Source organism: Gobio gobio (genome assembly GCF_949357685.1).
Source record: "Gobio gobio genome assembly, chromosome: 22".
NCBI lineage: Eukaryota > Metazoa > Chordata > Actinopteri > Cypriniformes > Gobionidae > Gobio > Gobio gobio.
This window is the reverse complement of record NC_137118.1, coordinates 16,646,015-16,668,747: the sequence shown is the minus strand read 5'-3', so window position 1 is coordinate 16,668,747 and position 22,733 is coordinate 16,646,015. Positions and strand designations below refer to the sequence as shown.

Sequence of the window (22,733 nt, the reverse complement as noted above, 5' to 3'; positions counted from 1 at the left end):
TATTGTCCATAGTAAAAGCGTGTCGTTTGAGGATAAGGTCAGCGCTCCGTCCTAGTTTTTCTCGCTCTCATTTTCCTTATTCATACATACTTCATTAATGCGCACACAATCGAGTCGCAAATTATTTATCCTGCAAACAAACTGTCACTTGCTCTCTGTAATCATATTTTAAGAGTCTGCTTAGCACACAGCGTACAGCCTGACCTCTTTCTCTAAAAGCTTGTTATTTACAAAAGGCAAGCACAGGTCACAAAAGACTCTCGTTGGGGCTCTGGGAGGGCGAGAATGCCGTAACACGAGATATTTCTCTTACACTGCTCTGTAACAGCTCGACCAGGCTGAGCTTTGATTCCCGATTCACCCACACACTTGGGTCAATAGCTGATGTTGTGAAATAGTGAGTAGTGAGTGTGCGATGTATGCCATATCTGGTACTTATCCTTTTGTTGTTGTGAAAAACAATAACTTCCTTTCTCCTCTCCTCAGGGCGTACTCCCTTGTGGACTCCAGCCAGGTGTCAACCTTCCTCATCTCCATCCTCCTCATCGTGTATGGCAGCTTCAGGTGAGCTCTCATCTCTTCTGCTGCAGACCTCAGGGCTCGGCAATTAGGTTTGAACCAGTGCTGTGTTGCCACAATCTTATATTTGTTGATCATGTGCATGTTTTGCATGTACAAACTAGGCTTGCAGCAATAGTTGGTGTTGATGGTGGTACAGCCACAACACCGGTTACATCACTTTCCCACCGTCATTGTGATAAAAATAAAAATAAAATATATATATATATATATATACATATATACACAGTGAGGAAAATAAATATTTGAACTATTTTGCAAGTTCTCCCACTTAGAAATCATGGAGGGGTCTGAAATTCTCATCGTAGGTGCATGTCCACTGTGAGAGACATAATCAAAAAATCAAAAAAAATCCAGAAATCACAATGTATGATTTTTTTTAACTATTTATTTGTATGATACAGCTGCAAATAAGTATTTGAACACCTGAGAAAATCAATGTTAATATTTGGTACAGAAGCCTGTGTTTGCAATTAGAGGTCAAACGTTTCCTGTAGTTTTTCACCAGGTTTGCACACACTGCAGGAGGGATTTTGGCCCACTCCACACAGATCTTCTCTAGATCAGTCAGGTTTCTGGCCTGTCGCTGAGAAACACAGAGTTTGAGCTCCCTCCAAAGATTCTCTATTGGGTTTAGGTCTGGAGACGGAACGCCAGAACCTTGATATGCTTCTTACAGAGCCACTCCTTGGTTATCCTGGCTGTGTGCTTCGGGTCATTGTCATGTTGGAAGACCCAGCCTCGACCCATCTTCAATGCTCTAACTGAGGGAAGGAGGTTGTTCCCCAAAATCTCGCAATACATGGCCCCGGTCATCCTCTCCTTAATACAGTGCAGTCGCCCTGTCCCATGTGCAGAAAAACACCCCCAAAGCATGATGCTACCACCCCCATGCTTCACAGTAGGGATGGTGTTCTTGGGATGGTACTCATCATTCTTCTTACTCCAAACACGTTTAGTGGAATTATGACCAAAAAGTTCTATTTTGGTCTCATCTGACCACATGACTTTCTCCCATGACTCCTGGATCATCCAAATGGTCATTGGCAAACTTAAGACAGGCCTGGACATGTGCTGGTTTAAGCAGGGGAACATTCCGTGCCATGCATGATTTCAAACCATGACGTCTTATACCCCTTTTCCACCAAGGCAGTGCTAGAGCTAGATCGGTGCCAGAGCCTAGTTTCAAATCGGTTCTTTGTGTTTCCACACCCAAAGCTTTGGGATGATTGATCGGCGGTCTCTAAAAAGGCCGATCTCATGAACAGATCGCAGCTGACGACACATAAAACCAGTGCCTGCCGTGAGAGCTAGGGCATGATATGCAGCGACACCGTCTCATTCTCTTTCCGGCGTGGGTAAAATAAATATAATGCTGAAGGTGAGGCACAATTCATATTTCTATATTAAATAACTTGCGCAGTAATTTGAAAACTTTCTGTGGGACGTAAGTTCACAAACAGCGCGCGTGAATCACCGTGTGCGCGCGCGCGCTCTCTCTCTCTCTCCCTTTCAAAATACTCAAATGGCTTCACATCAGCGCATCGCATCTGCACTAAAATCGAGATGCACAGTTGACACAGGATTTGCCACTTTGCACAGTTGACACAGGATTTGCCACTTTGCACAATCGAGGCAGTGTCGCATCGTCACTAAAGTTTATCATTTGCATTTATTTTTAAGTCTTGCCAGTGTTCAAACCGCTCAGCACTCGCGCGCACGGTCTGGAGAGACACACACAGGCCATCTCACAAAAAGCTTGCTAGTACAAATTGCGCTGAAATGGCCAAATACACACAAATGTATGTACTAAATTACCGCCTTGACGAGTATGCACGTAAACCCCGTCGTGACTCGCGAGTGAACGTTTGTGCAGCTGCATGTAACCGTATCCGTGTTCGCTCTTAAAGTGACAGCTGTCGAATAAACTGCTGCTGTCTCTGAGTTTCTCTTTGTCTTGTGTTGTTTGATGAACCTTTATAACACTCACTGCTCTTGAATGACTAACTTTTGCAACCTTAAGTTTAAGGATTAATCTAATTTAATTTATTCAGGGAAGACCAATATTAATTTTTATTTGATTTCTTATTAAATGTCTTTAGTATTTCTTACCTCAATACTAATGTTACTAATGAAAAATTGTTTTTAAAAACAAAAATGCACTGCATGATCAAATATTTAGGTGAGATAATTATATACATTTATTATATACATTTATTTGGGAAAGATGGCCTACATTAGCCTTAAGTTATCTCATTTTCTAAAATAAACACTTGGTGGTTCTTCAAGATCTTGACTCATTTAATTTAGAGTTAGTTTCATTTCTACAAATGGTGCAAACTCTGCAAGATTATAGATAAAAGATTGCCATTCCCCTGCCATTCTGTGATCGGTAATCGGTGATCGGCCCCAAAAATGCTGATCGGAGCATCTCTAGTCTTTGGACAGCTCTTTGGTCTTGGCCATGTTAGTAGTTGGATTCTTACTGATTGTATGGGGTGGACAGGTGTCTTTATGCAGCTAACGACCTCAAACAGGTGCATCTAATTTAGGATAATAAATGGAGTGGAGGTGGACATTTTAAAGGCAGACTAACAGGTCTTTGAGGGTCAGAATTCTAGCTGATAGACAGGTGTTCAAATACTTATTTGCAGCTGTATCATACAAATAAATAGTTAAAAAAAATCATACATTGTGATTTTTTTTTATTTTTTAGATTGTCTCTCACAGTGGACATGCACCTACGATGACAATTTCAGACCCCTCCATGATTTCTAAGTGGGAGAACTTGCCAAATAGCAGGGTGTTCAAATACTTATTTTCCTCACTGTGTATAGATATATATGAGTAATACAATAACTTCGTTGAGTTAGAGAACAGGCACTACAATAAAAATCTGAACGTGTCTGCTTCATAAAATGTGAGCTGAACGAGAGTTGCAGGAATCAGATTTTCGTTTGAAAAAATGATGCCGCGAAAGTAAAATCCGCACAGGCATTCATAAAAGTGTGTCCACTGGCGCATGAATGGCAGTGCGCATTTTACTTTCGCTTTTAAATCCGCAATTTAAAAGCTCCCGCCGGTGATACCGGTATTACCGGTGTTGACACATCGTTTAACTGGTGGGTTAAACCCTCACCGTTAATACCCTCACCGTCACATCCCTGGAAATGGAAATGAAAATGAATGAATATTTATAAATTAAATATGGAAGCTATTTTATAATATATACACTATCGTTTGAACTTTCAATTCCTTAAAGAATCTTGAAAAAAAGGATCATGTGACTAGACCTGTCACAATGATACATTTTGCTGGACGATAAATTGGCCAAGAAATTATTGCGATAAACTATAATATTGTCGTTCTGAGACCATTTTCATCTAAAATAATGACAATGGCATAATAATGCAGGTACACCTTTTCAAAGATCAATAAACTTTTATTTCTAAAGACTATTTAACACTGCAAACGGAAAGCATTTTAAATATCCACAATAAATGAACAAAACAAAAAAAAGCAGACTCAGTCTGTTAACAAAAAAATGCACTTGAATAAACAGCTGGGAAAACTGCAACGGATGATTGTTTTAGGTAGTGCTGGGAATCGATTAAATTTTTTTACTAATTAATCAAATTTTTTTCTTTAATGAATCACTATTAATACGTTTTTAATGTTTTGATATTGTAATAATTTCAGTTACTCTCCAAATGAATGTAGAAACAATTTATTGACAGCATATTTTAAATGTGTTGGATTGTCATGTTTTTATGAATGAAGGTCAGTATCACTGATGTCTCTATGAAACATTAATGATGTTACATTACAGTATAACTGAAAGCTACCAATTTCAACATTTTAGGCTTTAAAAAAAAAAACTTAATTTAAGTGAACTTAAAAAAACAAACTCTACATAACCCCATTATAATAAATGTTATTTTTACCTGTGCCTTCCTTGTAAGACATACAGAAATGCAATAGTTATCAAACACCTTTCTTAACTGCATAAATAATAAATGAAATATAGATTAATCATCATTAAAGCTACAATTTTCTCTATTACTGTTGTTCTTTGATGGGCATTAATGACAGGCATCATCAGTGCTCCTGTCACTTTAAGAACAGCCGTTTCCGAACATGACGCTGATCTCACGCGCTGTCCCGTGTTTGTCAGAATGTCCTTCGATTAGCTGACATGAGACGCAGCCACACAGACAGGACATTGACATACAGCGCATTCTCTTGTCTTGTCGCGCTTAGAAGCATTTACATGTATAAGAGCGTGATCATATAGTGTAACGCTCGGCAAAAATGGATTTAAAAACGTATGCTGGAAATTATCGCGGCCGGAAAAATTATCGAGCTCTTTTTTTTTTTTATCGTGCGATTTATTTACTACCGCGACAGGCCTACATGTGACACTGAAGACTGAATGTTGCTGGAAATTCAGCTTGGCATCACAGGAATAAATTACATTTGAAAATATATTAGAAAATGGTTATTTTAAATTGTAATATTTCATTTTTTTCTGCATTTTTGATCAAATAAATGCAGCCTTGGTGAGCAAAGGAGAGTTCTTTCTAAAGCATTAAAAAATATTTTAAAACTGTGTTCACAAATGTTCATTATTCAGGAAAGTAAAAACAAACAAAAAACATTCAATGTTTTTTTTTTTTTCTTATCTTGTAGATATTTTAAAAATGCATGTGTTATGTAGCCAATGAATGTTGTCATGTCAAGTGGGGGGAAAAAATACTTGACTTGATGATCTTTACTCTTGGAACCTGGGCCTTTAAACATCTATTGAATGAATCAATAGGCATAGTTGTTAATCTAGATGACACATTTAATTTGTTGTGAAAGAAAATGAAGCTGTGATGTACAGAAGTGTCGATTTGTTTATCTGATGAAGCCTTGAAAATATATCTTTCAATTTTCAGTGGACAACAACTCTCATAATTATGGACTCTGAAAGTTAGATGTGGTTAAAACAGCATGACCTTAAAAAAGTAGAGATGCACTGGTCGACCGGCTCCAAACACACGATCGGCAACCGGACAGTTTTATTTTGTTGAGGCATTTATGTAGCGCTTTCATATGTACTACTGTATACCCAAAGCGCTTTAAACTCATGTCAGGGGTCTCTGCTCAACCACCATCAGTGTGCAGCATCCACTTGGATGATGCAACGGCAGCCACGGTACAACAGCACCGTTGCGCTCACCACACACCAGCGATAGGTGGAGAGGAGAGAGGGTGATAGAGCCAATTCAATGGATGGGGATTAGTAGAAGGCCATGATTGGTAAGGGCCAATGGAGGGAATTTGGCCAGGACACCAGTGTTACACCACTACTCTTTACGAGAAGTGCCATGGGATTTTTAATGACCACAGAGAGTCAGGACCTCGGTTTAACGTATCATCCGAAGGATGGTGCTTGTTACAGTATAGTGTCCCCATCACTATACTGGGGTGTTAGGACCCACACAGACCACAGGGTGAGCACCCCCTGCTGGACTCACTAACACCTCTTCCAGCTGCAACCTGGTTTTCCCAGGAGGTCTCCCATCCAGGTACTGACCAGGCTCAGCCCTGCTTAGCTTCAGTGGGAAACCAGTCTTGGGCTACAGGGTGATATGGCTGCTGGCATTTTGGCCGATCTCTGTTCCGGACTTGCACATGCAAACTGCATCGTAATATTTCCACACAAATTACATTTTGGGAAATTATTTCAAAGTCTGTAAACAGGACTTAACACAGGCCAGAGACGGGGCATGCTGAAGATGGACACAAAGAGGAGTGGAGGGCACAGACCAGCCAGCAGAGCAAATACTGTACCAGGCACAGCAAACTCGCTGTTTGCCATGCTCGAAATATTGGAAGAAAAATATAACTATTTAATTGGCGGTGGGTGTTTTATATGAATGTATATCTGAAGAGAACTGACTGTCTTTAGAAAAAATTATTTTCCGCTTCGTGTTTGTAAGTGCAGAGGAAACGCTGTATCGCTGCTGTTCCATAAGCACCATCTACTGACAGAGAGAGGATTTGCATAATGGTTTGAAGGTAGTCAGACCATGCTGTTTTTGCTTTAAATCTTAAAATGATACAATCTAATTTAAAAACAACTGCTAATGCTACAGGTTTATAGCATCTTTGTTTGACTTGTGATAAATATAAATGTTTGTCTCTAATTTCAAATGTCTACAGATATGTTTTAAGACCAGTGCAAATAAACCACACATATATTTGCTTAAACAAATAAAAAAAAACAGCAGCCAGTATTAAAAACTAGGGATGTGCACGAGTACTCAGATGTGACAGCGACAATCAAGAAAACTATGATCGCTGTGACTTTAAAAGTGATGCCTGATTCACTTTGATCACTTTGATCAAGTGCAAGATGTGCAGCGTCAGTCATCCATATACATAACATAATGAGAACACTATAGTCTGTTGTGAATTCCTTGTGTTTCGGTTGCCCATGTTTTAACTCGTCATTACGGGAAGAGCACATCCACAACATTAAAACTATCTGGCCAGCATGTACTTAGCTCAAGTTCACTTGCATTTGCATCTTTTTCTGCATGTACAAGTTGTTACATTTATGTTGTGTATCTGATTAATCTCAGGATGTGTCATAAAGGCTTCAGTTTACTGGTGTTCGTTCATTTTTCAGCTCCACCTCATGCAGCTATTCCATTTTAGATGTTTATTTTTTGTAACCATTGCATTATTGATAATCTGGCAGGGTTGTTTTTCTAGACATATCTTTTTGTCAACATTCATTTTCATAACAGTGTTTTAATGAAAATGTTTTCATTATAGCCATGATGGTTAGGGTTAAGCAGGGGAATTTTGGAAATATTCCAACTTGTAAAAAATCAGCAATCATAATTGGCCATGAAAAATCATGATTGGTGCATCACTATACTAAAGGACTATACTTATGTTCCTCACAACCTCAGGGTTCCTACGGGGTTTGGAAAAGTATGGAAAAGTATGGAATTTGATTTGAGTGATTTCCAGGTCTGGAAAAGTATGGAAAAAATAAATCAGAGTATGGAAAAATATTTATGTTTCCAGACTATTGTCCCTATTTCATTTTCTAAATATAAAATTAAGAATTTCTAAATAATAAATATATACACAATCGTTTTTTTCAATGAATGAAAAACTTGTAGCCTAGCTATGGCAGTAAAGGTCAGACCTGTGTGTTCCTTCCTTTTCACAGTTCAACAGTGGTTAACACAGCACTTCGTAGTTTGAGAAAGCAAGTTGGGTTTGAGGATAAAACAGAGTCGATGGTGGAGTTCTTAAAGGAATAGTACACCCAAAATGAAAATTTGTAATTTATTCACCCCCATGTCTTTCAAAACTATAAGACTTTATTATATTAACATTTTTAATATTTTAAATCTGAGATTTCAGTCCCTTTATTAAAGGACTTGTTCACCCCAAAATGAAAATGTCCTAATCATTTACTCACCTTAATTCCATCCAAGATATCCATGACTTACTTTCTTCAGTGAAAGATACATTAAGTTTTTGAGCAACCAACTGTGTTGGTTGCCATTTTGGATGGCATTGGGGTGAGTAAATGATTAGTATATTTTCATTTTGAGGTGAACTAATCCTTTAAATATCTTCATGTGTCCAAGATTTCCAAGATTAACAAAAGTCTTATTAGTTTAGAATGACATGAGGGTAAGTAAATTATGATAGAAATTAAATGTTTGGTTAAATTAATAACCCTTTAAAAAATTGTGACTGATTTAGCATTTTGATCGTTAAGGTCACAAAAGGCAATATTTTAATATAGGATTTCTAAATATTAGATAGCCTACATAGAGTTTTTGACTCAGAGTGTAACATACTTGTAGGCGCCAATAGCATTGTGGGTAAGTGCGTCGCCATATAGTGCTGTTGTGTTTCGGGAGACCCGAGTTCGAGTCCTGCCTCATGGACTTTCCCCAATCCCACCCCCCTCTCTCTCCCACCTTACTTCCTGTCTAGCTACTTTCCTATCCTAATAAAAGGCAAAAACCCCAATACTAAATCTTTAGAATGTAACACTTGTTAGCAGTTGAATTTGAAAACATTTTATCAGAACAAGTTAAATATGGTCGGAAAAATCTGTAGGAAGTCTGGAAAAGTATGGAATTTTGAAATGAAAATTGTGTAGGACCCCTGCAACCTTTAATTTCTCTTCAAATTAAATATGCCATCTGTGACTGTCAACCTCCGACATCGAGCATAAAGCAGGCGTCCTGGTTCTGTCCACTGTTGGTTCACTTTTGGGGATTGTGGGTAAACTCTGTCTGTCCACACAGGTCATTAAACATGGATTGTGAGAACCAGGAGAAAGACAAGGATGGAAACCCCACCAACCCTGGCTCCTTCAACAATGCCAACTCTAACAACAGTGAGTCCTGAACTAGTTACTAGTCATGAGCCAAGAAAGTGATTTTAAAAACAGCTAGAATTACTTTTGCCTCATTAATCACAATAGAAATGAAAGGTGGAGTGCATTGTGGGATACAGTATACCATGCAGTAGTATGTTATTATGCTCCTCCAGGTTAACAGAACCTGAGTCCTCTCATAAGAATGTGTGTTTGCACAGGTATTCAGACCATAGACTCCACACAGGCACTGTTCCTGCCCATCGGAGCCTCAGTGTCTCTGCTCGTCATGTTTTTCTTCTTCGACTCGGTTCAGGTGGTGTTCACCATATGCACTGCAGGTACGTGTCGCATGCAAACACACCGGTGACCTTCCACCGCTCCTTTCTAACACACTGACCTAGTTCATGCGCTGCGCTGTAACAAGCTTGAGTAATATTTATGTAATTCTTTCTGTTTGTTTTTCCTCAACAGTTTTAGCGACGATCGCATTTGCATTCCTCTTGCTGCCGATGTGCCAGTATCTGACCAGACCTTGCTCCCCACAGAACAAGTAAGAAATGTGTACTTTCATCAGAGTGGTTTGCCTTTAACTGCAGTTACCTCACGTCAAAAAACCATGTAGTCTTGGGATTCAGATTGGCATTCACTCAGGAAAGCCGTTGAGTCTAATGATGAATAGCTGATGACAGCTTTTTATTAATAATAGTAAAAATTTAGATATAATTTATTATTATTATTACATCTACATTTAATTTAATACGTTTGTTTAAAATGAGTTGTGGTGCTCTCGTGAACACGCATTGGAGATTAATATTACTCGCGAGCAGGGCTTGACATTAACACCCGCCAACTTGCCAAATGACAAACTGTGTGCAATGTCAAAAATATCACTTTTTCGATACATAAATATCTGAATTTCTGCAGAATAGATGCACGATACCAGCTGCGTTTTCTCTCTCCGACAGCAAGTTGACACACAAACCCACCTTCCCTTCACTCACTCGTTTCATTTGCTCTGGATGAATATTGTTGTTGTTAGTGCTTGAATTTTGGCATGGGATTGAAAACACGTGTATCAGTATAATCGAACCCAGCGCAACAAGTAGAGGAACTTTGCTTACTATCGTCTGGGGCCAGTTGCATAAGCTAAGCCATTATGTTAAGACAGTGTCTTACGATCTTGTATGAGCCACTTGCAGTTAGGCAAGTGGCATTCAGTCTTACTTTTCGCATCAAATTAGGCCAGTCTATGTTTTTATGTAGCTGATTAAAAAAAATTATGAACAGTCTTCAAGAAAAAAATGTATGTCTAACTTGTAAGACTAGTCTTAACGGTTTATGCAACCGGGCCCTGGTATCACTGCAGAAATGGCTTCTCCAGGTATATGGCCATATAGATATGACGTTCAGCCATCCCTGTTGTATATACGAAAACTGTCACTGAGCTAGATGAATTCTGTGGGTGCGGTCTCAACTGGGCAAGCTCATGAATAGTAATGAGCTCAGGAAACCCCATGTCAGACTGACCAGCTTTTGTAAATGGCCTAATTTTCTCTGCTTATTTCGTTTCGGTGGCTAGAGCTGACAGAGGATGTAGCAGTTTATTTTCACATTCACAACATAACACACACACACATATGGACCTAACAGTACTAACAAGTAAAAACTGTTTTGTGTGGCAGGGCACCTTTAAAGTGACTGCAGCCTAATATACCTGCTGCCAAATGCCAAAGATATTAAAATATATCTATATGGCAGTTTTTCCCCATGTTGTCTGTCTAAATTGTGGCCAGTGAAAATGCTGAGTGGCTAGTAACTTTGGAAAACCACTAGCCACAGTGGCTTGTGAGCAAAAAAGTTCATATCAAGCCCTGCTCACGAGTAATTAATGACAGAATATTAATTTTTGGATGAACTAACCCTTTAAATGTAGATAATGTAAATAATGACAATGTAGATAAACCTTTTAACAATAAAATGTTTTTCCATTTTTTTTGTTTTCCCTTTCCTAAAAAAGATCCAGTAACTTTTATTTTATTATATATATTTGTTTCTCTCATTATGTGGATAGGGTTGCAAAGGGGCAGAACATTTTCTGGAAACTTTCAATGGGAAGTTAAATTGGGGAACTTTGGAAATATTCCAAAACAGAATTACAGGAATTAAAGGGAATAGATAGGAAATTTGGGGCAATTTATACAAACAGTGTCATATACACACATAAATATAAACATTTTGTTTGGTCAGAAGCAGAAATGCATGCTAATACGAATTTACAAAATATTTTTTTTTTACTTTAGTATAATTCTAATTTCATATAAGGTATGAATGTTGAATAAAATAAACCTATTTCCCATGAAAAAATGGCACAACAGGGCAAAATTTAGAATTTAGAAAGGGCTACTTTTTGTATATTTTTTCCTATTTAGACATTGTTCAAGCTGTAAAACTATGAATGTGAAACTAAATGTATCTTGCAGCACAGGGTGAAGTCTGTGTGTACATTACATCTATGTGTACACACACTTTTAAATATGGTGTGACACTGCGCGTCTCTTCCAATGTGCGACCCCCTTTAATGCCCAATGCAATTTATACCTTAAAATATGTATATATTTTTTTACCTGATAGAATAAATGCTCATCATGTTTGTTTGTACGGATTTGTCTTGCGCCTTCGCTAGATTGCACAATGTAATCTAGAATCTATTCTTTTTGCTTTGGGTGGAACAATCCTCTTGTGTATTATTGGACAACAGTGTTCGAAATCAGATGCTAGGGTGTGAAAATGAGCCTCATGTACCAGCCAAGCCATGTGTGGTTGGTAGTGTTTTCCGCATGTGAGCCAGCGTCTCTCTTTTGTCTCCAGGATCTCGTTCGGCTGCTGTGGCCGCTTCACGTTGGCGGAGCTGCTGTCTTTTTCTCTCTCTGTCATGCTGGTTCTCATCTGGGTGCTGACAGGCCACTGGCTGCTCATGGACGGTGCGTCAGCATGCTGTTACTGTGTTTTTGTGTGTGTGTGTGTGTGTGTGTGTGTGTGTAGGAAGATGATGTAAACGCGTCATCTGGTTTACCTCTTACCACCTTTTCTGTATAGAGTGGTATTACTTTGTTTTCAATTTTGTGTTGTTGTTTCCTGCAGCACTTGCCATGGGTCTCTGTGTGGCCATGATTGCATTTGTGCGGCTGCCTAGTCTCAAGGTGTCATGCCTGTTGCTGTCAGGCCTCCTCATCTATGATGTGTTCTGGGTAAGCAATTAATGCAGCAAGTCATACTGGTGTGGGTGTAAGTCTTTAAATCGCACCTTAAGTAATTAAATGTCACCGTAAGTAACCATATAGACACTACCAGTCTAAGGTTTAGACATGTTGATATAAACCTGTTGATCTAAAGGATTTTGCTTAAAGGTTTTTTCAGTTGCATTTTCGATACACAAATATTTAATGGGCCCCAGAATATTTGGATGAAGAGTCTGCTTTAAAAAAAACCCCCAAAAAAACATTTATTCTTGTGAGAAAAAATGTATATGGTAAAGCAGGATTTTTTTTTTAGATAATCTTTTATTTTATTTGTGAATTTTTAGATAAACGGTAACTTAAGTTACTGGATTATTTTATTTACTTTGATTACTTTTATTTTAACTTAAATTCTAACCAAGCAATATAATTACTCGTAAAATAAGCCTAGTCTCAATGCAAAAACTCATATTATGTAACTTGTTTTCAAAACAAAATAATCAAAACGCTGAAATTGATATTATAAAATATACATACTTCATCATATCCTCTATTGCTTTCTATATTAGTGCAGCAAGTGGTGGTGATTGGCAGCTGTAAACAATTACATATGCATTGTTTAGTAACAAGTTCTTCCTTGTCTTGACTGTTTAGGAAACATCCTGCTCTGTATTTTCACATTCTTCCGTGTTTCTTTTGTCACTCTCATGTGCAAATAGTGTAAAGCAATCATGTCCATTAAGACTGGCACATGTCTACCATCACATGGTATTCCACTGTGCTGATGTCATAACTTGTAATTGCAGCTCATGAGATTTACAAAAATATTCAAGGAATCCTGTTAAGACGGTTTACTTATTCACTTGCGAGTCGTCGTTTAACAGATGCTTTATTACTTAGACAAATGCACCTGGGGTTAAGTGCAATTGTGGTGCACACCTGCAACACTTTGGTTGCCTATCCAGAATTGTAACCAAACCACTAGATCACACCTCTCCCTTAGTACATTAAATCTTGAAATATCCTGAAACGTGTTCCCCATTCCCCCCCTGGTGCTGACTGTCAAACCTTTTCGTCAGTGTGGAAAATCACTCCAAACACGCTTACACAAGCCTGACATCACTCTCTCTCAGTGTCTTAAAACAGCAGGGCAAGCTGGTCTGTCCTTCTGACTCATCTCCTTCCCTCTCCTGTAGGTCTTTTTCTCCGCCTACATCTTCAACAGCAATGTGATGGTGAAGGTGGCCACGCAACCTGCCGACAACCCCCTTGACGTGCTCTCACGCAAACTGCATCTGGGCCCTGGCATGGGACGAGATGTCCCGCGCCTCTCCCTGCCCGGCAAGCTGGTGTTCCCGAGCTCCACCGGCAGCCACTTCTCCATGCTGGGCATCGGCGATATCGTCATGCCGGGGCTGCTGCTGTGTTTCGTGCTCCGATACGACAACTATAAGAAGCAGGCCAATGGAGAAGTGCCTGGAACTGCCAACATGTCCGGCCGCATGCAGCGGGTTTCCTACTTCCACTGTACCCTCATTGGTTACTTTGTTGGTGCGTATCACAACTTTATCATCCAAACACACCCACTCAAAAACATTGTAATTTGCATTGTGATTAATAGCTTGAATTTACAGCTGTATAATTTATCAATAGATATCTGTCAGTCTATCTGTCGTTCTGTCAGTCTATCATCAGTTTATCAATCGGTCTATCATAGTGCTGGGCAGAATGACCAAAAATCAGTATCAAAGTATTGTTTAATGGCCTTTCACACTGAGCACGATTAAGCGGCACGGATGTATGACACAATGATGCTCTTGAATCGAAACAATACATCCCTATGGAGCTATTCACACCAGGCACGATCAATCACAGCACGAGAAAGAGGAGGGGTTTTTTTTTCACCCCGCGATGACATAAGCTGTCTGATTAGATTTGGGCTTACCCGAGCCACAATTGTTGCACAAAAGTGTGAGAATGGTGGCGCTGTTTTGAAAACCTGTGTGAACACCGAAGAAAAGTATTCCAGAAGAAAAAAGAGAATGGATGTTATCATTGGTGTCTGAGAACAGATTTATTCCTGCATGTTCTTTATACAGATTATCATTTGTATTCATTTTCCACTGAATTATGCGTTCTGAAGAGCTTGAAACAGCGTACAGAGCGTGTGTGTGTGTTATGAGTCACTGAGCTCATTCGCTCTAAAGCTGTCAATCATATTAAGTGATCATAACTCTTGCCCTTCCGAATGACGACATTGTGTTCATTTTCTCGTTCCTCCTGCCGCATGGTTTCACACATAAACGGCTGAGAGAAACATTTCTACAGATGAAACATGAAGCCAAATAAATATGATTGCGACGATATATGTCCTGTATGTGTTTTTCATGTGGCTCGGGGTATTTTTTTATAACAATAGAGTGAGATATGCTTACTTGAGAAATGCATTGTAGCATTCAGTTTATTATAAAACGATACAAACAATGCACGTCTGCCCACACTTGCATTATTGTTTTACGTTCGGTGTGAAAGCTCTGTTCATGAGCGCTTTGCTTTATTGCGTTGAGCTCAATGTGAAAGGGCTTAATGGGCGAACATCAAAACAATAAAAAAAAAACCCCAAACTGAAAAGTCTCTCAAATAGCAGAAACTAGAACAGTGACACACATATTATATGTATTTCTGTGCTTTCTTCTATGTTGTAAGCAGTGTTGTGCAAGTTACTTCCAAACTGTAATACATTATAGATTACTTGTTACTGTTATTTAAAAGTAATTTGTTACCTTACAATATTACTGTCTCAGAATTGTAATGCGTTACATTACTCCTGTCAGGGCTCCAGAGTGCGACTAAATGGTCGCATTTTGCGACTAAAATTTGAGAGTGTGCGACTGAATTTTACATCCAGTCGCACATGTGCGACCAGTAAATTTGCCTGCTGCTGTCGGTACTGGAGAAATTAAGAAAATACACTTACTAATTATAATTGATAGACGTTATGTCTGGCAAATTCTATCTTTGCCAGCCGTTTCTATATGAGATAATATTAAACCATTTGTCCGTGATGCATTTTTGCCATTCGCAATCCAGAAGAGAGAGCAAGCGAGCGCTCTCTCACGTGGAGCTCCAGCGAACACAACACCACAGTCAGCTTAATGAGTGACGATGGCCAAGAACTAAACAAAAGTTTAGTCTGCTTAAAATTTAGGGATGTGCTGTGATATTAATCTAATTTTATTTTCGATTTTGGCTTCCAAGAATTCGAGCGCGACATCCTTCCCTTCACAGCTGCGCTGTCATTTCTCCTTAAACCTAAACTAAACGTCAGATTCAGTGATTGTTGTAAACGGCAGTCTCTACTGTTGCTAAACTGCGGGATGTGTTTGATAATAAAGAGCTATTAAATGCACAATCCGCGCAAGAGACGCTGTTTCCAACTTCAAGGCGGCTTATGTGTGTGCTGCGAAAATGGACCGACTTGCAGGTTATTTTAGGCTTCGTGTGCGCGTCTAAACCATCAAATAAACAACAAATAGCCGGTGTCAAAATGACCGGATTGGAGTAGTTATTTTAACATTTTATATTTTAAATGGGCGTAAATAGTTTGGAGAAATAGGAGAATATGATATTATTAGTTCTGCATTCGATCGGTCTTAAAGGGGCAGCGTCTAATAAACCTGCTGACGATTGAGCCATTAATTCGAATCGAACAAAAGGCAAATAGAAAATATTCACATCTCTTGAATTAATAACTTTAGCTTTTATAAGCATTAATCTATCAATTTATACAGTGAAAACTATGCAGTGTTATTTTACATTTCATTACTTGATTAGATTTCTTTGTAGGTTTGTTCTTTACTGTAATATTAATGTTAGCAGACCTTCCAAATGCCTGCACACTGGTCCATTTACAAATAGATGTTTTATATTTTTGTTCAAACTTTGCGGTTTCTTTTGCTATAGATATTTTAATTTTCAGATTATAAAGCCATGTTAATTATGTTCTTAATTATGTTTTTTTTTATATATATAAAAATAAATAAATAAAGTATAATAAAAAGAACCGGTAAGAATACTGTTAAAGTACCGGATCGATAAGCAGTATCGGTAAGAGTAGTAATACCATTAAAACCTTAACGATACCGATCCCTATTAGTAATACAGTGGAAATTAGTAGATTTGGTTAGCATGTTGATTTACGGCGTGCGCCCCTAAAATTTCTGGTTGTACCCCTAAAATTTTCAGTTGGGGGCCACTGTGCTCCTAGTGAAAAAAGTTAGTCTGGAGCCCTGCCTGTATTACTTTTGAGTTACTTTCACCAAAATAACTAGAACTTAACATTCTAAAATGACAAAATGTAGGCTACTACAGAGCATTTTATATCCAGTAGAAGGTGATATGATGTAGCATAATGACTGTGGGCTATCCAGGCTACTAACAATGGCATATAATTGGCAAAGTGAAGGCTCAAGACAATGCAAGAAGGTTAAATCACTACCTCTACCATACTTTTAACAGATTTGGATAGTTTAAGTGATTATCTTGCAATAGCTTGGGTCTATTCATATTAGACACACCAGAACTGGATGTAAACTCTAATGCCATGACAAGAAGCACATTTGTTCTTTTCTTATTGTTGTCATTATTTTATTCTCTTTAAATTCAAGAGGTTCACAACACAAAACCGCCATGCACAAAGTGAAGATGTTTTTTTTAAATTGCTAGTGCCATTTCCCGACGTCTATAGTTCTTTCGGTTTTAGACGAAGGTTGCATTTGACTGCATATGCATTTGACTATTACGTTCTTCTTGTCCTTATCTCTGACTAACTCGAAGTAATGCGTATACGTCCATCTCGCGAATGTACAGTCGTCTTCTGCCATCTTCATCCATTAAGCCTGGTTTACTTTCGTTTTGCTGACTGTGCGCGCGCCTTGTCCGTTTGCGGAGATGTTTATACTCGACGCGTTCGCCATTGTGCTATTCTTTGAAAAGCCTTCTTTAGCCACTTCTCTACTGGCCAGCGCGAGCTGTCATTTAGTCTTTATTTACAAACTTGGGACACCACACGCGGCTATTGACTGACCACGAACGGGTAATAACTTACTTGCATTTTTTTTGCATGTTTTTGCTGTTGTTGTTTTGTTTTTTTTTGGAACAATTTTTTGGGCTAAAAGTGTTGTAACGCAAGCTTTACTGAATATGTACCGAGTAAAATATGACTGAAAATTGATTAGTAATGCCTTACACTACTGGGTTACAGCAAAAGGTTATACGTTACTGTAATGCATTACTTTTGTAATGCGTTACTCCCAACACCCGTCGTAAGCCCGCTCTGTTGTGTTCTTACACTTGATTTAGGCATTCGGATGGCACACTGACGTGAATGTCTACAACTTTAATGTCAAATCTAAAAAACACTCTTTATTTAATCTGGTTTTTTTCAGCACACGGACGGTATAGCCATGTCATATACACAGATTACAGTTGGAAAGATGCACACTTTGTTTTCAAATGCCCAAAGTAAAGAGTAGCATTTTCATAAACATTTAAACAAAGTCAGTCAATTCACAATGAAATGCACATCAAAATTGTATTTAACATATAACAACTTTAATGCGTCCAATGTGTAGCCATTTATATAACATAATTTAAGCACTTAATCCAACAGGAAAGCAAAAAAAAATCTGCATATTTAAACACTCATGAAAGACGTTACTACCTGCTTCTTATCCCGATTGGCTGCTGCCTGAAGTGCGTTCTGTGGTTTAGAAGTTGTGCATGCTCACATCGCGTTTTTATGATTAATCGCACATCCCTACAGCCCGGAACGCACCAAGCCGACGTCAAAGAACTAGCGGCAATGAAAGCTGACTGTGTTGCCTCTTGTCGGCTGCGTCTTGGTCGAAAAGCTGCGCTTGAACATATCAAAAGGCGACTGTTAATAGCATGTGCGTTCTGTGCCTGCGTGTAAGTAAATATCTGTCTATATCAGCAGGTATCAATAGTCTATTTTTGTTATTCAAAAAGGGAAACTGAAACTAGGACTGCAGATATACAAACTGTAAATTAAGCAGTGCTTGCTTACCATTTTGAATATTAATTATGCTGATCACTTTCTTCATTCCAGTCAGCTCATATTATTATGAAAATGTCACATGGTGTATTTGGTTCCATTGGTTCACATGGTTCCATTGCCAAACAATACATTTTGTACAAAACTTGTTCAAATAATAAGGGCAAACCTATTGGCCTTAAACTATATATTAAATAATACTAAAAAGTTACCTATTTTTTTATAAAATGCTACTGACAAAGCGCATGATCTTTAACTACACATTCTCATGTGAACAACCAGTCAGTAACTGCATGAGCTTTAAAGGGATAGTTCACCCAAAAATGAAAATTAGCCCATGATTTGCTCACCCTCAAGTCATCCTAGGTGTATATGACATTCTTCTTTCAGACGAATACAATCAGAGTTCTATTAAAACATGTCCAGGTTTTTCCAAGCTTTATAATGGAAGTGAATGGCTGTTTCTGTTTTGAAGTCCATAAATGGCGCAGATGCGTAGTTTCGTCTTCTACTCTCATACTCTGCTCTCACTTCATAAGCATTTTACGGTTTAACTATCATCATATCATATACACACAGAAACTTAAAGGTTTACGACAACCCGTCAAAATAAAATTTCAGTTTCACTTGTAGAAATTGTTCATTATTGTTCAACTCATTATTTGAAAAATTATTTTCAAAATGTTGTCAGAAAGAAATTTACACCTGCTCCTTACCACGTGTAAATGGTGCGTAAAACATTTGAACGTTCTGTGTTCTAATTTAAGCAAACTGATGACATTGCGTTTTGATGCACAATGTACCATATTTCACGAGTAGATTTGCCAGTTTTAGTTTTTTTTTAAACCTCAACTTTGGGTAGTAGCAATAGGCAGCGCTTATCACTGTCACTTTTTACCCAGCAGTCCAATCACAGTGGAGGAGGGGTCGGACAAATACAACACCGACCATTCATCCTACTTGTACAACGACTGAACAACAATGGATTAGTTGAAATTGTTGGTTAGGCCCTACTGCATTTTATATTCAGTAATATTCTTCAAATGAGATGCTAGTAACACATTACTGCCATGGGCATTCTGTATTATAGCAACCAATGCATCTCAGCTGGAAAAAACGCTGCGCTTGCAAAGTGCTTTCAAGCGCCACCAGCTGGCCGTTTTCAGAAGAGCACCAGACATATTTTAGCTGGCTAAAATGCTTTGGTGGACACACGATAATTGAATATTTAATTTGAATATACTCTTTAGCATTTATGCAAAACACTGGACCCAAACCTGAGAAGGAAGTCCAGAAGATTGCACAGCGTTTCTGGGCATGTAATTTGCCTAGTTGTAACTTACGGGCGGTGATTGTGCTAATTATGAATGAGCGTGTATGCACGTCCTATTTGGGAATGTTTGGAATTCATTAATATACACACATTTAACTACTGAATCCGTTGTATACGAAGGGTTTGTGAATCCGGAGGAGAGTTTTTGTAAAGGTCCATTTTACTCACAAATTTGCTCATATATTTATGAAAGATTCATTGTGTGCTTCTTAGATGTTTACATGTCCTTACATTTTCTTTAATTTGTCTTAAAAAGGTCTTAAATCTAAAACAATGGCTCATAAGAGTAATACTCTGGTTGCGCTGTTTGTGTCTGATTCACTGTAAAGAACTAGCTTGTAAGAGTTATTCTTTCTGTAATCGGACTGCACTGGTTGCGCTGTATGTAATTTTATTGACTGTGTCACTGTAGATTCAACACATGTTTGATGATTCTCTCTCTTCCACTCTCAGGTCTGTTGACTGCGACGGTGGCCTCTCGTATTCACCGTGCGGCCCAGCCTGCCCTCCTGTACCTGGTGCCCTTCACCCTGCTGCCTCTGCTCACCATGGCCTACCTGAAGGTACGTCAGTTTGCACCAACACCAGAAAGTCCTGAGGGATGCGAGATGCCTCATTTTTATGAACGTCCTAATGGTGTCTACTTGCTCACTTGTTCAGAAACAATGCAGAAATCTACATGCTGTCATTGTGCGGTTATTTGAGCAGGGTGTGTGCCATATCCGTAACACTGCGCTGCATTATTTATGCACTAGCACATACACCTATGTACGTCTCTGCAGGTACTCCGCATTCCTCCTATTGAGGCATCAATTGTAATACACCGGCTTCCTTTTACTGTGGCAGATGTTTTGTTCTGTGTGTGTTGCAACATAATCTGATCAGTTCTGTGTAGTGTTGTCGCCATAGCAACATCCTCACTTTTCCATGGAAACAAACAATTATGGGAACGTTTTTAAAATGGTAGTTGAAATGCTGTTACAGTAGCTACATGGAGCTTGACCAGCTTCATGACATCGTCCAAACGTTCATTATATGCTAAACACAAACCATTCATGCTAAATCATGCGCATGGCACATTATTTTAGTTCATGTGTTTAAAATACTACACTTTTTGTGTGTGTCAAGGTATGCTGTAGTACTTGTTGGATGCGTGATAACCATCAAGATTAAAATATTTTGCTTTAAAATCTTTTAAAGTGTGTGCCCAAAAACAGAAGTAGCCAGAGCAAATTAGCATTAGAACAAATTTGATTCGAAACCCATCTCACAACAGGAAGCTGTGTTTTTCCACGTAGGTGTTTAGCACAATGTGTTGCCCTGTATTCTGGTTGGTGTAAGTTTAATATGACTCTATGAAGATAAAACGGGTCTTTTGTTAGTGGTGAAGAGCTTTGTGTGTGTGTGTGTGTGTGTGTATGGTTGTGACCTTCATATATTGAAAAGGCACATAATCATTGATGTAAGAACCACACAGGTTTGTGCTGTTTTCATCAGCACTTCTGCACAATTTAACACATTATTGAAACATTTAGGATTCATAAAAGCAATATTTATGGCTGTGCAAACTAGGGATGAGTCACGATTTTCAAATGTTCGATTAATTGATTCAATTATAGAATATCGAATAGGTTGTGCGATTTTTATAGTCTAAAAAAATCCCCATGTTTTTGGTGCTGATGTGGTGGTGACGCGTTCATGTCACCAGAGGGTGGCGCTGCCAATAACGCACTAAAAGCTGTCAATCAACTCTCAGGGTGTTTTATACTGGACACGTTTGCTGCAGTCCGAGCGTGATACTTCCCTGCCTCTCTGCAGTGTTGGTCTGGTTTCACACTCCACTTGAACCCTGGTGCTTTTGCGTTCAACTTACTATGTGTGAATAAACTGCAGGCTCACTCTTGCTCGTATCTAAGGTAAATCATCAACGCTATCATCACTTACATGCATGTTATTGAACTAATGACATTGTAATCGGCTAAAACTCACGCGCTGGTTACTTTTCTTCCTGAACAAGTGCGCACCCGAATGTTGCTTTCACATTCACACGAATCATGGCTTGTGGGTTCTCGGGTTCGGTACCTCCGTGCGCACCAAGCTCTGTTTGACTGCTTTCAAATGAGCAATTTTTCGTGCGAACCGTGCCTCATTCCGAACTAAACTGCCAGTGTAAAAACGCCCTAAGACAACAGAAGAACACATTGGCTGCGTCCGAAAACCTATGCAGCTGACTCGTTGCCTCGCTGCTTTATCAGACAATGGCTTGTAAGGCAGCGTTTGAGCATGAAGGCACCTCACGAAAATAATTTCGGACTGACTTCTTAAGCCCAATTTATACTTCTGCGTCCGACCTACGCCGTATCCTCTACGCCGTTAGTTGCGCATTGGTTTTGATTTATACTTCTGCGCTGTTGTCCGCGTCAATGTGCAATTACACATGCAGACGCTAGTAGGCAGTGTCCTCGGGCATGATGGTGTAATCAAGACAACAGCCGAAGAAGAAGCAGCTTGTTGTGTAGAATGTGTACATTCATAGTCTGAGTATCAGCAGCAGTGAGAGAGCGGCTTTTCTTGCAGCTTGAGTTGTTGTATCTAATACAAATTAAGCATCTCTAATTGATTAGTAGAGTTAAATAAGGCGATCTGGCGCTGGAAATGTGTCTGGCGCTGCGTTTGTGAAATCATGCAGAGTGCTCGTGGCCGCTGTTTTCAGTAGTGGTGGCTCGAGCAATCAATTGCTGTTGCGGAGACTTCATTCACGAAATGTACCCTAATGTGTCCCTGTTCTTGATATACAATTACTGATTAACATCTTTGGTTTTAATGAGAAAATAAATAAACTATACTCAGCGGATCTATGTATTTATTTACTAGCATAAAGAATCGCTGGACTACAAAATATTGTGTTATAGCAGATGTAAGGAACTATCATCCCATTTCTGGACACACACACACTCCTATCGCAGATGTATTTATTTATTTATTGACCTAAGGGAGTTCTGGCAGACCAATCACAGCGCTTGCGGTCCCCGTAGAATTGACGCGTTGTTACATTTTTGGAGAGGTGCGCGTCAGGGTACGGCGTAGATCCGATGCAGAAGT

The 22,733-nt window shown here is 38.9% G+C and overlaps 1 protein-coding gene across 1 annotated transcript in view; it reads left to right on the top strand.

Annotated features, from left to right (window-relative positions):
- The window catches only part of sppl3 (signal peptide peptidase 3), a 68,084-nt gene that overhangs the window by 39,618 nt on the left and 5,733 nt on the right, over positions 1 to 22,733 (top strand). The window contains exons 2-9 of the mRNA XM_079804912.1: positions 487 to 564; positions 8,913 to 9,004; positions 9,205 to 9,324; positions 9,458 to 9,536; positions 11,855 to 11,967; positions 12,128 to 12,234; positions 13,419 to 13,773; positions 20,085 to 20,194. Coding sequence (XP_079661038.1) covers positions 487 to 564; positions 8,913 to 9,004; positions 9,205 to 9,324; positions 9,458 to 9,536; positions 11,855 to 11,967; positions 12,128 to 12,234; positions 13,419 to 13,773; positions 20,085 to 20,194 — 1,054 coding nt within the window. The remainder of the gene's footprint in view (positions 1 to 486; positions 565 to 8,912; positions 9,005 to 9,204; positions 9,325 to 9,457; positions 9,537 to 11,854; positions 11,968 to 12,127; positions 12,235 to 13,418; positions 13,774 to 20,084; positions 20,195 to 22,733) is intronic.